Raw genomic sequence first — 20,163 nt, 5'->3', positions numbered from 1 at the left:
TATTACCAACACTGCAGCCATGCTTGTGTTATGTGATGACAATGTTTTACAATCAATATTTTGATTTTTCATATTTGAAATATCAGTTAAAGTTTGGACATCTGGCAAGTAGCGCGCGCACACGGAAAATCCTTAACAGACAAGCCTAATCTTTCAAGTTTTATTTTAAAGGTGTATTATTTTTATATGATTGATATTTACTAATATTTTATATGTGTTAGTTAGTTTAGTGTATTCAATTTACAAAAAACAAAGTATTTGTGAAATAACCATATGATTGATACAATACATTTATAAAATAAAAGTTGTCAGTATTACATTCACCCGAAATTTCATTAGTTTCCTTTACTGACCTATAGGTCAGTAATGAGTAAGACGAGAGCATTTTTAAAGTTAACATAAATTTGTGAAAGTTCTTAAATACGTAAATTTCTTGCGTGCTTTGGATAGCATACAGTTTTTGGATTATGGGGGCCTAATTCTGACCTACATATTTTTGCTTGGTTTTATAATTATAATAAATAGTTTCAGCGGTCAGTAATAGAAACGAATCTAGATCAGTATTATAAACACATACTATTTCAGAAAAGGAGTTTCGTTCTGAGCCATCTTTTTGTGATTTTTCTTATGTTAAAATACAATTTATTTTTTCTTTTTTAACATAATATCAACAAAAAAAACTTTGTTTATTATCAAACATAAACTGATTCCACTATACTCGCATGAGTGATCACCTTGCCTTCATGTAAGTAACCATCGAGATAACACTGCGTCAATACAACATCAGTGCAGATGCAGTGCACCATCGGGTGCGGATAAGGGTTAGTAGAATATAATATATATATATATATATATATATATATATATATATATATATATATATATATATATATATATATATATATATATATATATATATATATATATATATATATATGTATATACATATCAGGCACACTACCATCATGCTCTAATGTTGCACACCCAAATGAGGTTACTCCTTGTAAACCTCCAAATCCCACGATCTTAAATGTTCTAACAGCGTTTAACTGTCCCGTTCCGAAGGGGATATCAATTTCTTTACTAGCGCTGTATCTATCTCCACAGTTTAACCATCGGCGGTAGATTCCCAAATTTGCACGCGTGTGAATCGTGTTCTCGTTACGCAAGCGTTATTTGGCAAATACAGAGTGTTTTTTTTCGTTTCTAATAAGAATTATTATTAATTTAAATTATCTACTGAAATTTCTTGGTGCAATTGCATTTTCATATTTATTTTATAAATATCTACCTTTTTACACTAATTAAATTGTCATAATTTTAATATTTACTTTACCCTAACAATGAGTGGAAAATAATTGACAGATGATATGATTGAGCAACTTCTGAGCTATACGGACACTGATGTATGTATATAAGTGATGATGAATTCCATTTAGGGTTAGAAAATAAAGATTATGATTCCGACGCCGACTCAGATAACTATATAATCCAAGAACTTGATGAATCTGACTCTAACAGCGTCAAGCCCGTACATATGGTAGACAACAGTAGAAATGAAGAAAATTTGTTCACTTCCAAATCAGGCTACAGATGGACAGATATTCCCAAACCCAAGTCCAAACTGTTCATACAACGTAATGTCATTTTTGTATTGCTTCTCGCTATCTGATTTTTTTACCATTCTTTGTTTTTTTTTTCACCATAATATACGACAAATTAGAAACCCGCTAGTATGTACCGAGTAGTATGCTTCTCTCTCTCTCTTTCTCTCCTCACCCCCTCTAACTTGCATCGTTTCCGGCCGAAGCGCCTAGTGTCCAGTGATGCTTAAACATTGGGTGGAATTGAATGTCATTTCCGCAGAGAACTTCTTCACAAATATGTTTTTTTGAAAATTATTGTTTATTGCAGAAAATTCAAATTTAAATGGAAAAAATAGAATAACAATAGCATGATAAACATTTTGACATTAGTCGAATTTGTGAAAAACCTGTATTTTTAGCATTTTACTTGGGATATTGCCAGTACCCCCTTCGGAACCCGCGGATTGTTTTTTTTTTACTCTGGACAGGAAAGATTAAGCAGTCTCTGTGTGCCAGAAGATAAAGTGGCAGAAAAGAAGAAAAAAAACTGAAAATCACCAAGGGTCTTCAAAAAATCTTCCTCGTAAAAACTAAAATAAAATGAGTCCTGTATTGTAAAGTAGGAAGGGGAATTTTTTAGGAATTGTAATAAATCCCAAAAAGGATGGTTCCGCTTTGATCAAGGTCGTGGTATGCCTGAACTGGAAGTGCCAGAAAAACAGGATACTATATAGTATACTTCAGAAGGAATCATAAAAACAATTCCAGAACCGGTGTGACTTAATCCTAGAGGAAATTATTCCATTCCAGAATTACTTATTTATAGCTTATTACTTTTATTTTATTACTGCTAAAATAAATCTGTCACAATCTGTCCTCCTATCTTCTCTGTGTTATGCTAATATATGTTACCTTAACGCTAGCACGGAACTTATTAATCGTCTGGAGCGTCTTCAGAATCATAGTATTCGCTTTATTTTTAACTTAAGGAAATATGACCATGTTTCACCCTGTCGCACTGAATTAAAATGGCTTCATTTTAAACAACGCATAAATTCACAATCTCTTGCCCTATTATACAACATTCTTCACGACCCCAGTGCACCAATTTATCTTGTAGAAAACTTCGTTTACCTTTCTGATCATGGTCTATCGCTTCGCTCTTCCCAAGAGAGAACACTCTCCATTCCTTGCCACAACACAGCATTCCTCAGTAATTCCTTTACTGTCCAAGCGGCTAGACTCTGGAATGAACTACCTCTACATGTAAAAAATGCACCTTCTATCTTAACCTTCAAAAAACGCCTGAAACATCATTATCTTACCTTAGAACCCTAACTGTCCATCTCCTCCTCCCCTGACCCCTCCTCTCTTTCTTAAACTTGCTACCGAATTCTACCTATTTATCATAAGAATCCTAGAATACTTTTTTGTCTAATTGTTTTTAGTTTTTTGATAAAATCTATTACATCAGACAATAATATGTATTAACTTTTAAAAACGTCTGAGACATTACTATCTGTCATTAGAATCCTAACTGTCGATCAAACCTCCTCCCTCTACCTCCTTCCCTAATCTCCCTTCTTCCTTTGCCCTCCTTATTATCGTCTTTTGTTAATTTATGTTTCTTTTTTAAATGTCAATTTGTAATTTATGTTTTTTTTTAAATGTTCAAGTACTATCTGCCCACTGATTGCAAACGGCTATATATGGTATCAAACGTTTTGATCAATATCACTAGTCCGTCTTTGGTCGGTTGGAAGATATTGCTTTTTAGCAATAAGCCCGCCAATGTACTTTTTATTTTCTGTACATGAAGTTTAAAAATAAAATAAAAAAAATATAGTGAGCTTAAAAAAATACATTAACAATACATTTTGTTTAACCAATATGTTTTTTTTTTAATAAATAATAAATTGTCACATAAGTACTTACTTTTACATTTATTTCCATTACAAATACTTATATCTTACTCCAGTTTACATATGGTAAAATATATTAAAATATGAATTTAGTTGTCTTTTTCACTCATAGTCAGTAATAGGGGCAACAGCGGTCAGTATTATGAAATAATCCATTTCGAATAGGTCAGTATTGAATACAAAGCCTTTAACTGTTTATTGCGTGGATTTTAATATATGCACTTGACTTTTGACTATTATTTTTTTAACTTTGTAAGGATAAAACTATCCCATTAAAAAATAAAAATAAATTTAAAAAATTATCAAGCCGTTTTAATATTAAATAAATATTTTAAAAATATGGACCGGCTTAAGACAAAAACTAGGTCAGTATTATAGACACTTACCTTATACATCATCAAGATCCGTCACATAGCTCATTATCATCGATAGATCCTTATGTCTCGTTGCCTCATCAATTTTTGTCAACTGAATACCCGCTTTTGCATATTTTGTTTCCAATTTCAATATCTCCCCTTCATATTATTTTTTGACATCTCATCAAAGATGAAGAAGAATATGGAAGTCTGGGCATTTACGGGGCTGACGACCGTCATCGGCTGGTTTAAGTGGCCACTTTACACACGTGTAACATTCACCAATTCTACCCATTATTGACAACCACGCTACTCAAATTCTTGGAAGTTCTTTATATTTGAACCAATTTAGAAACCTTGTTCTTGAATCACTAGAACTTCACTAGAGACATCTATTGGTGAGATGTAAAGAAGCTTTTTTATTAAGCAGAAACTCTTATATTAGTATGTATCTCCCCTTCAAATTGGACATACCCACACTTTACAGGTTACAGTGACTCCAGTTGTAAAATGTTCAAAACAATGGATGAAAAATAATTTCGTGTGTTGATTAAAAATTATTTTTGAATAGGCAAAATACTGTTGAAGCCAGTATTTTATTTGTTAATTACGTATTTATTTATATGCTTATAAAACTACCGGTTTGGAATTCATTATTTTGCTTCTAATTCACACTACTATAAATAATTTATTACTTCATATTTATTTTCATACTCATATTACTTGTTACTTCATTTAACAGGTTTTGGAACCAAACAACCTCTTCAAGAATGCGTAATAATAAAATTATTAGACCCGAAGCGTAGCATGTCAACATTATAAACTGGTCAAGTGTAAACAAGTGTGCACTCATTTATTGTATGAAATGAATCTTCTTTCTTTTTTGGCGAATCACGCGAATAACGTAAAATAGACAATATTTTGCGCAATTTTCATAACCGAGAATTTTACGTAAATATTTACATAATCCTCAAAATATTAATGGAAACAATGTCTCGTTGGTGTTGTCAGTTTTTCAATACGTAGGAATTTTTATTTTTTGGATACTTTCAATTTATTAACCTTTATATCAGTGGTTCTAAAATAGTTACCGTACTAGTTCAAGAAAGACCTCACACCCAATATTGCGGGAGAAGTATTTTCTTTTTAAATTAGTTTTTTGTCATTTATTATAATCAAAATATGGTTCTAATTACAGCGAATATCAATTTTATGGGACAAATGTGCATGTTTTTATTTTAACAACTCCTTGGTTTCCTGGTTAACCTACAAATTTTTAGCGTGCTCATTAATTTGAATGTTTTGTATTTAAATGCATTTAAATTCCTTGACATCTTGACAGATTGGCTATCTTAGTTATTTAAAAAAAATCGCTGGCTAGCACTGATTTCTCCAGTGCCTTCTATATTATTTAGTGATCATAAGAGTAGGTACCTGGCTATGTCCTGGTATAATTATTAGTATAAAAATAGTAGGTAGGTACTGCGTACATTTATTATTTGAACGTGGAATATTAAAAAAAAAACGCACCAAATTACAGCCACCTGTATTTTTACAATTTTTCAAATAAAGATGTCCATTTTAGACTGAGAAAAAATAACGAATTCAAAATTATACATATTTAGTTAAGTCACCAAAATAAAACAAATTGCATACTTTACGAAACATCTATAAACTTCAAATCAAATTATGGAAAATCAAATTATGTAGGTACCTAGTTTATCTACATTACGTGAAACATAGCTACTAATAAAATGTAAAAAAACAAAAGAAAATGTTTACTGAGGAAAAAATAATTGCGATTATCTTATCTAATATTTTAGGAATTTGTTACATATTTGATTAATCCATGATTAGGCATTAATCTTATATATATATATATATATATATATAATTTGGTGTATATGTGTGTGACTGGCTACGCATTTTATGAATTAGCAAATTATCTTCTAGATTTTGGCATGCGTGAACTTAAGGTATATACTTTAGTAGTCCATTCAAAGTCTTCTTAAATCAAAATGTAATTATTGGATTTTATTGACAGTATGTGGATCTTGGAATGTAAAGATTACGTGTTTTTATTAGAATTTTATTTTATAAAAATTTAATATATTTTTGGATTTTAAAAATATACATTATTTGTAAGTAAAGAGCTTAGGGTAAATTAATTATAAACATTCGTTTAAAAATGCCATAACTAGGCGAAACTATATATTTTTTTTTGTTTTTAAAAAAATAAATAAATACAACTTACTAGACTCAAAAAATCCGTGTTTGATTTAAAAATTAAAACATTAATTAAAATTTAGTTCTTCAAATTAAGCGCCAAATCAATATATAATCAATGGAAGTAGTACCTTTTGTAAATATAACCCTATTATGAACATTTTATAAGTTCATCTTATTTTCATTATTGGTGCAGTTAGCCTTAGCAGTATCGTGATCTTATATTAATGCTTAAATATTGGTAATTACGGAAAATAAGTATATAAGTATTTGGACGATAAAACACTTTGCATTGCATAATTATTTGATTCGTTGAGATATTTTAATATTCATAATTTTATTCAATGATGCGGAAAAATTGCATGCGCATCAAAGAAAAAAAAACCCAAGTAAGTACCTAAATACAGCCAAGATTCACTTTAATCAACATTAAAAATATGTTGTAATAGGAACCCACCTGTTTTAAAGTGATTCGATTATGATTCGAACAATTTTAATACTGAAATAATATTTTTTCACAATACAGGAAAATCGCCGCACTAATTGTGTTAAATAAATTGGCAATAAAGAATACTTTATGCAATACTGTATTTTAAATAATGCAATTTATTTTAAAGTTATTTACATATTTTGACACAACTTTTTCTTAAATAAAATTCCGCTCACTTTTCTGACAAAATGCAACTTATTTATCAAGAGGTTGACGTGGTGAAACCACGTTTATCCCCTCAACAGATAAGATTAGTTTAAGTTAAAGTCGCTTGCGTATAATTTTTATATTTTTAATTAAATTAATTTAAGTATATTTTTGTGCAGAATTTTCTTTCATCTCCCTACCCCCCCTTCTAATATTCCCAAGGTATATCAGCTTGATAAGGTGGGCAACGTCAAGGTAATAGTTTCTATAGAATGATACATACGTCATACTATATTACGTAAATATAGTGGTATGTTTTATTTCCAGGTAAACATACATTTATAGAATTGATTTTAGTTCGGCTAGACATATTGAAAATAACCAATCTTCAACCCTGATAAGTAAATACGAGTATAAAGCTGTAAATTTTTATCGATGTACTTTAAATCAATTTACCGTTATCATGTTATATTGCTTCTTTATTTTAATAACTGTTGTTATTGTTCTTTTTGAATATGTTGTATTATTATTATTATTATTAATATACTTTAGATATAACCACATTATTGTTATTATTTATTAATAAATAAATAAACTACGCAGCCAGGAAAAAACACTCTAAAATTATGAAATAGCCTCAAAAAGAGTGGGAATTAATCAATTTTAATTTATTTTACAATATACTACTACTACTACTACCATCACGCCGTTTCCCCGCAGGGGTAGGCAGAGAGGATGAAACGCCACACTCTTCTGTCCTGACATACACTCCTCGCCTCCTTCACATCCATACGTCTAGTCATACATGCCCTCCGATTACGCAGAATTTTGACACCAGATTTTAGTTTCTGATTGATCTGATCGTGCGAAGTGTTTTCTTTTCCCTCTCACATTCGCCACATATATTTTCTTAGTCATTCTCTCGTTATCCATTCGCTCCATATGTCCATACCACCTTAAAGAACTCTTCCTAATCTTTTCAATTATTCCTCGTTCAGCTTTACATTCCTTTCTTATGTCTTCGTTTTTAATTCTGTCATATAATGATTTTTCCACACATTCGTCTGAGGGAGCGCATTTCAACAGCGTTCACTCTGCTTTCATCCTTCCTTTGCCAGTTCCATGTTTCGCTTCCATACATTAGTGTCGGTACTAGCACGCCGTTGTGAACCGCTAGCAATATGGATATTCAATCATGGGCAGAATGATGAACGTTACACAAGTATATAAAATGATCGCTTAAGCCAGACAAACTCCAGGTCGTAAGTCCTAGAATGCTCAGACTTCCGTCCTCTTTTATACATAAAAGAACGATAGATGTAAACCTATAGTATTAAATTTACTTGGTAAATACCACTAATTATAAAACTATATTTTTACACGTGTTTCAGTGCACTCAACATAATTATCAAACGCCGTGTTTCATAATATATTGAGTATATCAAAACACATAATTAGTGATATTTATTAAGCATTGTAAACGTGTTAATGGATACGTATTACCACGAAGTGCAAAGTTAATCAATGAAAAATATATTTTCCTTTATGTAAGCCGTATTATTATAGCATTAAAACTATTTTGAAATCAGTAAGCCGATAACTGCTGTATTCATATTACGTATAACTTTTTTTACAATTAATTACTGAGATATTTCTTTTCTATTGTTTAATCGTAGTTTGCCTAAACTTTTGTAATCTGGAATGCCGATAAGTGCATATTGTGATATTGTATAAAATCGATCAGTCACATGATAATACAAGGTACCTATCTGACTACACATGAAATGTGTTCTCAGTATGTTGAGGTCATCTATGATAAAATTGTTATGGCTTCTTCTGATCACGTAATTTCCATTAAAAATTACATACATTATTATGTTCTTGTAAATGAACATATCTATAAATGCATTGCACATCCTCATTCATCAGATCTTGTAAATTTAATACAGGTCGTGATCATTATATTTTTTTCCACATAACTAACCTTGAAAGCCTAGAATTTTTATTCATGACAAATAATAAAAATCCTTCATGCATAATTATAATATGCTCATTACCGTAATGTTTTATAAATATTTTTAATTTCCTGATTTAATCATAAAATGCATATTTCCTATTTAATGATTCAACACAAATTAGTACATAGTCGAATTAATGTTTAGAAAATTTGAGAATTTCCTTTATGCAAAAATAAATTTGCAATTTTGTGGTTATTTACAACAGAGGTATTCAAACTTGACATTTTAAAATAGAAATGAAAACACACAAAATAATAAAAATAAATAATTACATATTAAACTTAATATCAAAGAAAAATAAATAATTACATATTAAACTTAATATCAAAGAAATATACATACACGCTGTAAAATCAAATAAATTCTACAATACTAACGCCGAATCAAGAACAACCCAAAGGTATCATACTCATATTGTATCATATTTATATGTAGGTGAGACCTAACTCAGCCTCCGTGGTGAAATAGTCAGCACGTTCAGCTACCGTACTGGGGGTTCCATTTACACGGGTGTTAATGATAGGTACTTAAACCAGCCTTGTAAATACCCATATTCTTCTTCATCTATGTTAAAATATCTTATAAGTATTTACAGTTAAAGTATTTACGTTTAAAAAACTTCAAATTATATAGGTATTTATACATATGTGCACACACACACACACACACACACGTTTGGAATAAAGATAAATTAAATAAATAAGTCGCAAATTTATTCAATATTATTTGCGTATTATGATTTTCAACGTTAATCCACGAGCGGCAAATACCTTCTACTATACGTAATACATTCTTTTACACGTAATAAGCAGTTATTTTTAATTATAGTTTGAAAATGATTTAATGTTTATTTTTGTAATAAGGTGTACTTGAAGGTATAATGATATACATAATTATCTCGATGCATACACACATATGTTTGATTGTATATGTACGCATCATATGTAGATATACATATATAATCACCTGTTATAATGTAACCTTGGCAATGTAACTGTGTTTCTGCGTACCTACAGTATCGAACAGATTAATTGAAACAAAACTTTTTTTTCGTATTTTCAACACCCTCTAAAAAATGTTTTGGGGGTGTTCTTCGTATTATGGACCAGGGCTGCTTCTTTCTTGCAGTGACTGAGATGATGAAAAGCGAGAAGTATCACCCAATTCTACTGGAAAAGATACTACCAGAGATACAAAAACGAAGGTCAAGTGGTAATGGAATATTTCAGCAGGATTTAACCCCCTACCACAAATCCAAAAAAATGACGAAATTTTTCACACAAAACCAAAAAACTGTGTTGGACTGTTCAAGAATTTGGCCAGACATAAACCTAATTGAAAATTTATCGGCAATCCGTATGAATCGGCTCTCCAAAATTGACTGCACTACGGTGGAAAAGCTTATTTTGCCCATAATTCAGGTATGGTTTCGAGACGAAAAAGTTTCGTTTCAATTAATCTGTTCGATACTGTTTGCCATGATAATATTACAAAATATTGATATTGAATATTTATAATGTAATATTTACATTATAAATAACAAAATTGTGGCCATTATCAGGGCGCTTCACACTAACAGCGAATGCTGCGTTAGAATAGATGATGTGTGCAGTGAACCATTTGAGGTCTCTACTGGGGTGAAGCAAGGCTGTGTACTAGCCCCATTTCTCTTCATCATCATGTTTGACTTCATCCTACGAATGTCAATTCCACCGGATCGAGGAATTGCAGTGAGTCCTGCTCAGAAATTATGCGATTTAGAATATGCGGACGATGCAGTTCTAATAGATACATCGATCGGAGCCCTGCAAGATATAATTGACTCCCTCCAAATAAACTCCGCTCGGTTAGGCCTAAGAGTGAACGCCAAAAAGACCAATGTCATGTGCAACTCAGCCTGTCCGGACCGAGATCAACATCTTACTTGTGAGGGACGAGCGCTCGTTCGAGTCGACACCTTCAGATACCTTGGAACACTCATGGTGGAGGATGGTAGTGTCCAGAAGGAACTGAATGTACGGCTCGGAATGGCAGGAGCTATATTCAATAAAATGCGCAATGTCTGGGACTCACTGCTTTACTCGACAAAAACCAAGTGTCGTCTCTTTAACGCCTGCATCCTAACAGTGTTGCTGTACGGATGTGAGTCGTGGCACCTCACCAAAGCTCAAAGCAAGAAACTAGCAAGTTTTGAAAATAGATGCCTGAGGCGAATACTGGGTATAAAGTGGTATGACTTCGTCAGGAATGACGATGTGAGGAGAAGAACTCAACAGCCCCTCATACTGGAAGTCCTGAAGAGAAGAAGGTGGACATGGTTGGGACATGTCCTTAGAATGCCACCTGAGGGCATCAACCCCTCATGTCTCTTCTTCCAACCCCGAGGATTCCGGCGCCCCGGAAGGCCGCTGACGACCATTCACCGACTATACTCAGCGGAACTTCGAGACGCCGGACTGACCTGGGAGGAAGCCAAGGAGATGGCGCGTGACAGAGTGACTTGGAGACGACTCGTGTTGGCCATATGCTCCACCTAGGGAGCGAACATGGAAAAAGAAGAAGAAGAAGAATATTTAAAAATATTGTTGATTCAAATAAAACGTACGTAGGTAGATTTACTTGTTAAAAATATCTATGAACTCCCACTTAAACTATTTGTATTTAATTCATGTAAATTAAATGGCTTGTTTTGAAAATCTAACCTTGAGATAACAGAGCAAGAACATTACTTATTCGGTCAAATATATCGATACATTAAAGACATGTCAAATTAGAATTAAAATGTAACATTGTTTTAAAATCAACATTAATATATTATTATAACTTAATTATAATCATCATCCCTGATCCCTTTTAACTGTGACTGCTAATCAACAAAAAAATTAAAGCCACTTGAGATCTACCCATGCTCCAAGCGCCTAACCGTCAAAATATTTCGAAATTTTGTTAAGTAGATAGTGTTTTAGCAGAAATCAGTCTTGATAAAGAAGCGGTTAGCTTCGAAACCGATAGACATTATAATTAAGTTATAATAATATATTTATAGGGATTTTAAAACAAAGCTACATTTTAATTATAAAATGGAAAATCACAAACTTAGTGTTTCAAATATAAACTATACATGTCAAAATCACTTGAATATTTATAGTGAAAAGAAATTAATTATATTATAATACAATATTTTGAGTGTGTCCAAATACTTGTTCACAAAATCTGGATTATCTCCAGTTACAGGAGCCTATGACGGTCGTGAGCCCCGTAATGGCCCAGACTTCCATATTCTTCTTCATCTTTGATGAGATGTCAAAAAATAATATATATTATAATAAACAATGCAAAATAAAATTACAAATTACAAATATTACTACAATAAAAAATGCAGCCTCGTTTTGTCACTCAACTTCAATCTGTCATTGTGGCATCAATTTTTAGCATAGATCTCGGGTGTGTTGGACATTTTCAGAAAATAAATAGTATTTTTTTAAAAATACGTAGCAATTATTAGCAACCTTTCTTGAACGAACAAAAGTACTGAGAAAATAAACGAGTATTTGTACGTTACGCTGTTGTTGGAAATTTTGCTAAACGAAACGCAACTGGTTGTGTTTATAATAATTTTGAGCACATGCAGAGCGAGAGGCATTTACTAGTAAAATTATCATTGTTTAAATAGCTTTGTCAATAAGCAGAATTGTCGAATTTGGAGTGGAGAAAACCCAGAAGCCTTTGTCGAGACGCCCTTACATCCATTAAAAGTCACTGTTTGGTGTCCTTTACGGGCAGGTGGAATCATTGAAAGGCATTGATGTGATAGAGCCGTACCAAAAATAACACCCTGTGACCATAAATAACATCCTATATAATAGTGTGATCACATGGTTACATCTATTTATTTTCCCATTTTCGATTCCTGGAAAAAATATTTTTAAAGTCACTGTTTGGTGTGCTTTATGGGCAGGTGGAATCATTGAAAGGCATTGATGTGACAGAGCTGTGATTTCAACAAGATGGCGCAACATACCATACGGCAGGTTTCACCATAAATAACAACCTATATAATAGTGTGATCACATGTTTACTTCTATTTATTTTCCCATTTTCGATTCCTAAAAATTATATTTAAGGTCACTGTTTGGTGTGCTTTATGGGCAGGTGGAATCATTGAAAGGCATTGATGTGACAGAGTTGTGATTTCAAAAAGATGGCGCAACATACCATACGGCAGGTTTCAAATTAAATAACAAGCTACATAATAGAGTCATCACATGTTTACTTCTATTTATTTTCCCTTTTTCGATTCCTGGTCAATATTCGATTAAAAAATATTAATCTCAATATATCAATGCATCAAACATTTACAGCCATCAAACCAAGTGACATATATCAGCTGACCATAACCATAGATGCGTTTGAAATAATTTTTTGATGTAAAATATCAGTCGTTTAGTGTATTTCAAGAATTCGGGCATGTGATATTTTTTACTACAATAATTATATATAGGTCCATTGAAAAAAAACTCTACTACTACTATCATCACGCCGCTTAACTGCAGGGGTAGGCTGAGAGGATGGAACGCCACACTCTTCTGTCCTGACATAAACTTCTCGCCGATTACGCGGACTTTTGACATTGACAGATTTTAGGTTCTCATTGATCTGATCGTGCCAAGTCTTTTTCGTCCTCGTTCTGTTTTCCCGATTACATTCGCCACATATATATATTTCCCGCTTTCATTCGCCACATATAGTCATCTCTTGTTATCCGCACGTCCATACCACCTTAAAGCACTCTTCCTAATCGTTTCCATTATCCCTTTTCAACCTTACATTCCTTTATCTTCGTTTTTAATTCTGTCATACAATGATTTTCCACACATTCGTCTGAATTCAACAGCGTTCACTCTGCTGCAGTTGCAGAAAACTCTTCGTACAATAATAGCAAGCTCTCTATTCTGATGAAGTCATAGGTCAAATAGAGTTACTTTATTGTTCTCACGAGAAATACGCCATTACATCCTAATGAAACCTACTGATTCCAACTCAAAAGTTATTTGGAAATACACATGTCGTATTTGTAGTAAACAATAACCAGTTTTTTTTTGTGTCGTCGATATCCAATTTGTATGTTAATTTTAACTTCTCCTTTAACTTATATTTTTTGTGGCATGTTTTTGTTATTTTAATTTTAAACATAATAATTAAAGGACAAATTAATTAATACAGCATAACAAGGGAAATAAGGCATATTTTTTTAAATAAGGAATAATAAGGCATAATACCTTTGAATAACGAATAATAAGGCGTAATACTTTTTAAATACGGCATAATACTTTTTAAATAAGGTATAATACTTTTTAAATAAGGCATAATACTTTTTAACAAACGCATATCAAGATTTCTATGTATGTACAATATAAATCTGGATATGTGTTGTTCATAGAAATATATTATTTAAATTCTAACTTTTTTGTCTACAATACGTCCAATTTGTTTCGTAAAACGTCCAATTTGGTTTGTAAAAGTTCCAATTTGAAGTAAAAAAACTTGTGTAACAATTCGTCGATACGACACAGTGTCCTATGCGCTATTCGGATTATATTAAAGTTTGAGTTTTATTTTATAAAGTTTACAAAATGTGCCAAAAAGTATCAGCATAAAACATTTTTAATAATATGTATGTAGGGATGTATATTTTCCATACATTTATGCCTACTTTTAGTTCATTTATAGTTTTAAAAGATCTTTTTAATTATCCGAGGACAGCGGTTTTTTCGGATGTTTTTTTATTAATCCCTAAAGTAAGAGAAGTGCCCAACAAATTAAATATATTTAATTTCATACTTAAACGTACAAGTATATAAATACCATACAAGTAAAGTAAAACGTCTCTTTATTCATTTATCACGAAACCACATTTTTCGCTTTACGTATATGGAAAATCATACATAGGTCCATTATTCATCATGTAAGAGAATCAAATACCTGTGAACAATAGCGAATCACCGTTAATTAACTTGGATGCATAGAATCAAATAGGGCAATCTCCAAATAATCATGTTTTCCAAGAAACAATGTTCTATTACCGGCGTGAGATAAATAACATGCACGTAAATCAAAATGCACTATCTAATTTCAGTAAAATTTCATCAGTTATAATTAATAAAATTACTGATGAAGTGATAATTTTAGTCAGCTGTTTTGGAAAAAAATATAATTTTTATTAATTTCTATCCCAATGATACAACTAGTCTACTTTTAGTCCAATTCGTATTTTAAGAAGAAAAAACTTGTTTGAAACTCAGTTTAAAGTATTGTCAAACACTTCTTATAACCCTCGTCCGCACCCAATGGTGCATAGGGCACTACATCAATTTGATGCAATGTTAAAGTCGATCGTTCATTATATGAAGGCAAGGTGATCAGTCTTACGCTTCAGGTAGTATCAGGTAATAAATACATGTGTTTTTGTTTGTTAAATTAAATAAATTAAATAAATATTACTAAAAAACACATGTATTTATTTTGACCCCTCTGGGAATCGGACCCGGGATCTCCAGCATGATACCCAAACGCGGCAGCTACTTAACTATATGGACAAACACAATTTGACAAGAATCTAGAAAGATAAAGTTTTTTTCGCATTTTCATGTATTCTAATATTTTCTTTGTTTATGATGTACAAAAGGTTTTTCATTCCATCTAGATTAATCTGTGTGAGGATCTGGTAAGATGGTCAGCTGTGGCCTATTCACGGGAACTTCTTCGCATCTGATTTTGTGATGAGAAAGCCACTCACCAGGATAAAACAATACCAGACCTCCCGTTCGACTTCTGTTTTTGGGATTTTGTGTCATATCTTGATGAGCATCTTTAGGTTTAAAGGAAATGCTATCACCTCGCCAAGTCCCTGTGACTTATTTTGTTGCCAGTTAAATTGACAGCCCGAAAAACGATTTATAATGAAAAATAATTATCCGGTGACGTGTGAACCTACGCTAAGGTTGCAGTCATTTCAGAGTTTTTTTTTTATAAATGAACACATTTTTCATATGTCCAATAATAAATGTAATGTGTATTGATTAAAATTGTTTATTTTTTAGGATCGACCCTTGAACGCTTATATTGGGACGACCACAACTCCCAGAGTGCAGACTCCAGTGAAACAGCCCAATGGAGTAACGAGCCCGAGTAGGATGAATGTAGTGGGTGCAGTTAATGGAGTGGGTGCAGTTAACGGAGTGGGTGCAGTTAATGGAGTGGGTGCAGTTAATGGAGTGGGTGCAGTTAATGGAGTTGGTTCAGTTAATGGAGTGAGTGCAGTTAGTAGGGCGGGTTCAGTTAATGGAGCGCATGCAGTCAATGAACTGAATGGAAATAGTGGAATGAATAGGACGAATGGTTTGGCGGGACTGAGTACATCTAATGGAGTGAGTAGAGTTAATGGTATGAATGGGGTGAGCAATGTAAATCGAGTAAGTGGAATCATCTCTCCAGAACCGCCCAAGAAGAACCTCAAACCACCTGGACCACCGCCTCCTCCTCCACCGGTGAGTTGATTAACATTTTAAATAATTAATATGTATTTAACGTTGTATGATATAAAGTCAAGAGATACCGATGGGTTAAAGATCTGCTGATCACATTGTCTTTATGTTATTTACGATAAGATAATACTGCATAATTTTGATGCAGTTCCTAACGCACCATCGGTGTGGACAGGAGAAAAATAAAAGTTTATTACTACTTGAAATTTTATTCTTCATTCCATACTCGTTTCTTATGTAGAATGTTCTTATACAGTCCCTGCGAACTGACACCACTTGATATATCTTCCATGCCATTTAAGGTTTATTCAAAATAATTCATATTTGTTTGATGGTCAGTACGATAAATTTTGTTTTCTTTTTTCGCAGATGCCTACCCAGGATAATAAGGTGAAACCGGAAACGTCTCATATCAATGGAATTAAATCACCGGCAACCCACAAAAAACTCAAGGCACCCCCTCCACCTCCGGCCAAGAAACCACTTCAAAATGGAAACCACCGACAAGAAATGCTCCCGGACAAACCCCCCGCTACCCCTACTCCAGATTACGACACTTCGTCCCTCGTCAAAGTCGTCAGTAAACCAAAACTCGTCAAAGCCAAGTCTGACGCTGTCGAAATGGAATCTCTAGAATCCTTCAAGTTGACCAATCCTTCCTCGCCGACTCCCAGGCCTCCGAACACGTACTTCATGAAGCAGCCGGGTGGAACGCTGACAATGAAGAAAGCCAATCCGCAAGTGTCTGTGACCATCGGGGAATATCCGACCAACACGTTCAGGAAGCAGCCGTCCAAACTGGAATTCTTGAGCAATGACGCAGTGGACGGACCTTTGAGGAAAGATGAACCGGTTGGCAGCAGACTACAATCCGAACTGGTGCAAACACTTTCACGGTCCAATTTGAAAAAGAAGACTGAAAACGTAAGTAAAGCGAATAAAAGTAAATGTCTAAAGCATCCACTGAACAGTAATACTATCACCATCTGGTATTGAGCTGTTTTACATTCAAGACATTTCATTCGAAATGTTATTGTCGTATTTACGTCATTACACGAAACGTTGCTTGAATATAATTGTTGTTATTATATAATGTTCTGTACTTTTATGTAAATAACAATTCCATTTTTGTCTGAAAATATTCCGTTGTTCTGCATTTTCGTAAACATTAATGCATTGCTTTCCCTCTCATGCCTGCGCTGAATCCATATGTTACGAGTAATTTTTTTCTAATAAATGAAAAAGATTTCAGTTATGTTGTACTATAAAAATATCCTTAAACATACCTAAAAAAATCCTGCTTCTCTAAACCCACACACTTTTTTTTAAAGTTGGTTAAAAACTATAATTATGGCCAACACAAATTATACTTTATTTCTCGTTTTCATTCAAATTAATATCCTGTTTGTAATTTTTCCCACCTTGCAAAAGCAAATGGATCAGGTTATGTAGGTGAAATGATCCCAATGAATCTGTCTTTTACAGGATTTGCTAATGAACGGGGGAAGTAAAACGAAATCCCAAGAAATGGCTCTAGACTCAATATTGAGTGAACCAAATGCCAACTTCCATAAAAGATATGGCCATGTAATATTACCACAACCTCCGTCTATAAATATACCCAAAGTACCGATAGGAAAATCGCTCTCGCATAATACAATGCTGAATGGTAAAGGCGAAAACAGATTGTCGATGCCTCCTTCGCTGAATAGCAACGGGAAACTAGAACTCACGAAGACAGAAAGTCTTCCCCAAGGAGGGATCTTAAAAAACTCAACACCGATGTTTATAAACGAACGTAACGCGGCATTCAAAATGTCCGTCCAGCAAAAAAGCATAAAGTTTGGCCAAACGTAAGAAATTAAAATGATTTTTAGCACGATTTACAAAATGTAGAAGTCAATAATCAGAGTGAGGTGTCGGGGATTATAACAAACACTGTAAAAACACTTATTCTTTGAACATTGCTTAGAAAATAGTAATCTTACAATTTCTTGCACTTTTCATTTCAAATTTTTTCGCTCACGTTGGTTCATGGTTCTATGCTATTTATCACCTTTGTTTATACTTGTTTCGTATTATGTTAATATATTGTGACACATACCTGCAAATCTACCCTAATCACACCAAGTTTTAATTTTTGTACATTTTACTTTTTCTATTTGTTTTATGTGTACATTAGGTTCTTACATCGACATAAGGTGGAGGTTTTTTTAATTTACTTTATAGTGATACCTACTTTTATTAAAAAAAAACGAATAATTTTCGAGCTTCATAAATAGTTTGCTTGGTATTTATGGTTGCAATATTATAATAATTTTATGATGTAAATACTAGGAAGTACATTTGAAAAATAATGTTAAAATTACATAATCAAAAATGGTATACCATATTTCAAGTAATTCATATTTCGCAAACAATTGATTGATCATTCAGTTATTATTTTATTCACGTTACTTTTTTAACGTAACTCTGCATAATGTACATAATATAATTACGTTTAAATTAATTTTTAATTAGAATGAAAAATATTCACATAGCTACTTTAATTGTCATATTTATTTGATCTGTAATTCTATTTTTACGTGTGACGTCAAAACATTCTTACTGCCTTATGTATCTACCTATTCACTCCCGGACCTTCATAGGTTCACTTGGCACAAGAGCCCAGGCACTTGTTTACAAAAATTATTTTGGGCGCTCAACCCTAGAGGTCATAAAAAATCACACGCATAAAAAATCATTTGTATTTTTTCTTTATTCCAGCAAAACTACGACCATAACGACATGTCGTATTGACATAAAAATATAAACATTAAAACAAAAAACTACATCTCCTTTTATTTTTTTCCAGAACGACAGTAATTGGAGATCCTGAGATGCCCCTCATCGTCAATCACTGATTGATCGGTGCGATCACTGGATGATCTGACCACAAACACGAATATACCTTTATAAATATATTGTTAAGTTCTACGTGAAACAATCAAATTAATTTATTAATCCCATAAGTGTTTATTAAAAAGTGTATTAGTTGATAAGTTACATTTAAGAATTTCGTAATGTTTTACGAAATGCATAATGTAAATAATTTTAATGTGTGCCAGCATGTATAATAAAGTATAGTCATATATATACATTTTATTTCGTCTTTAATTTTTTTCCTTGTTTAATAATTTTATAAATTATGATGACACCAAACTGTTAGCCAATTAAAGAAATTAAGGTAAGAAAAAAAATCGTAGTCACTGCAAGAATTTGGGAATATTTAAAATTAAAATATTAAAATTTTTGTCCACTAAAACCTCCTCAGGATTGATTTTTTCTTCTAATTTATGAACAATTATATTGTTTATACGATGTCACATATTTAGGATGCTGATAGTATGTTTCGAGTTGTTTTGTTCTGAGGGCTTTTTAGCTCATGGCAGCTTTTTACCTATTCACTTTTAAAATTTATAAAATTGAGATGATTACATTCATGGTGATATAAGAAATACATTAAAAAGGAATTTAAAAAAGTGTGAATATGATGTAAGTATAGTTGGTATCAGCCCTATTTCATTCAAATGTCACCTGTAAACTTAAGAATGGAAACACGCCAGAAAAAACACATCATAAAGAAAATATTTTTCAATCTTGTGTACCTACTATTGATTTCCAACGTTGGGAATATTGCCCCGGCGAAGTCTCTTGGAGAAGTGTATCAACAGACTTTGAGTATGAAAACCTTTCGAATTCGAGGAGAGCATAAAAAAGCCGCCAGGAAATTTTACAGGATGAATAAAATAAAGTTTCTTAATTTCAAAAACCGGTCATTAAATATTACACGCATTTTCGTAATTTAGAGAGTTGATTATAAAAAAACAGCAAA

At 32.5% G+C, this 20,163-nt stretch overlaps 1 protein-coding gene across 2 annotated transcripts in view; it reads left to right on the top strand.

Annotated features, from left to right (window-relative positions):
* The window catches only part of LOC148312203 (uncharacterized), a 111,806-nt gene extending 92,373 nt beyond the window's left edge, over positions 1-19,433 (top strand). Inside the window, exons 10-13 of one of the 2 annotated variants that reach the window (XM_088277729.1) lie at positions 15,846-16,292; positions 16,659-17,213; positions 17,775-18,142; positions 19,144-19,431. In XM_088277729.1, the coding sequence (XP_088133855.1) occupies positions 15,846-16,292; positions 16,659-17,213; positions 17,775-18,142; positions 19,144-19,192 (1,419 nt within the window). In that variant the 3' untranslated portion in view covers positions 19,193-19,431. Of the gene's footprint in view, positions 1-15,845; positions 16,293-16,658; positions 17,214-17,774; positions 18,143-19,143 lie in introns of both variants that reach the window. The other variant, XM_088277731.1, reaches the window with a different exon arrangement.
* The last annotated feature ends 730 nt before the right edge of the window (positions 19,434-20,163 follow it).

The sequence above is a fragment of the Brachycentrus maculatus genome, unplaced genomic scaffold, assembly GCF_059751285.1.
Source record: "Brachycentrus maculatus isolate JH-2025_06_01 unplaced genomic scaffold, ASM5975128v1 h1tg000049l, whole genome shotgun sequence".
NCBI classification, from domain to species: domain Eukaryota; kingdom Metazoa; phylum Arthropoda; class Insecta; order Trichoptera; family Brachycentridae; genus Brachycentrus; species Brachycentrus maculatus.
Note: the sequence above shows the minus strand (reverse complement) of the source record. Positions and strands in the feature narration are given on the sequence as shown.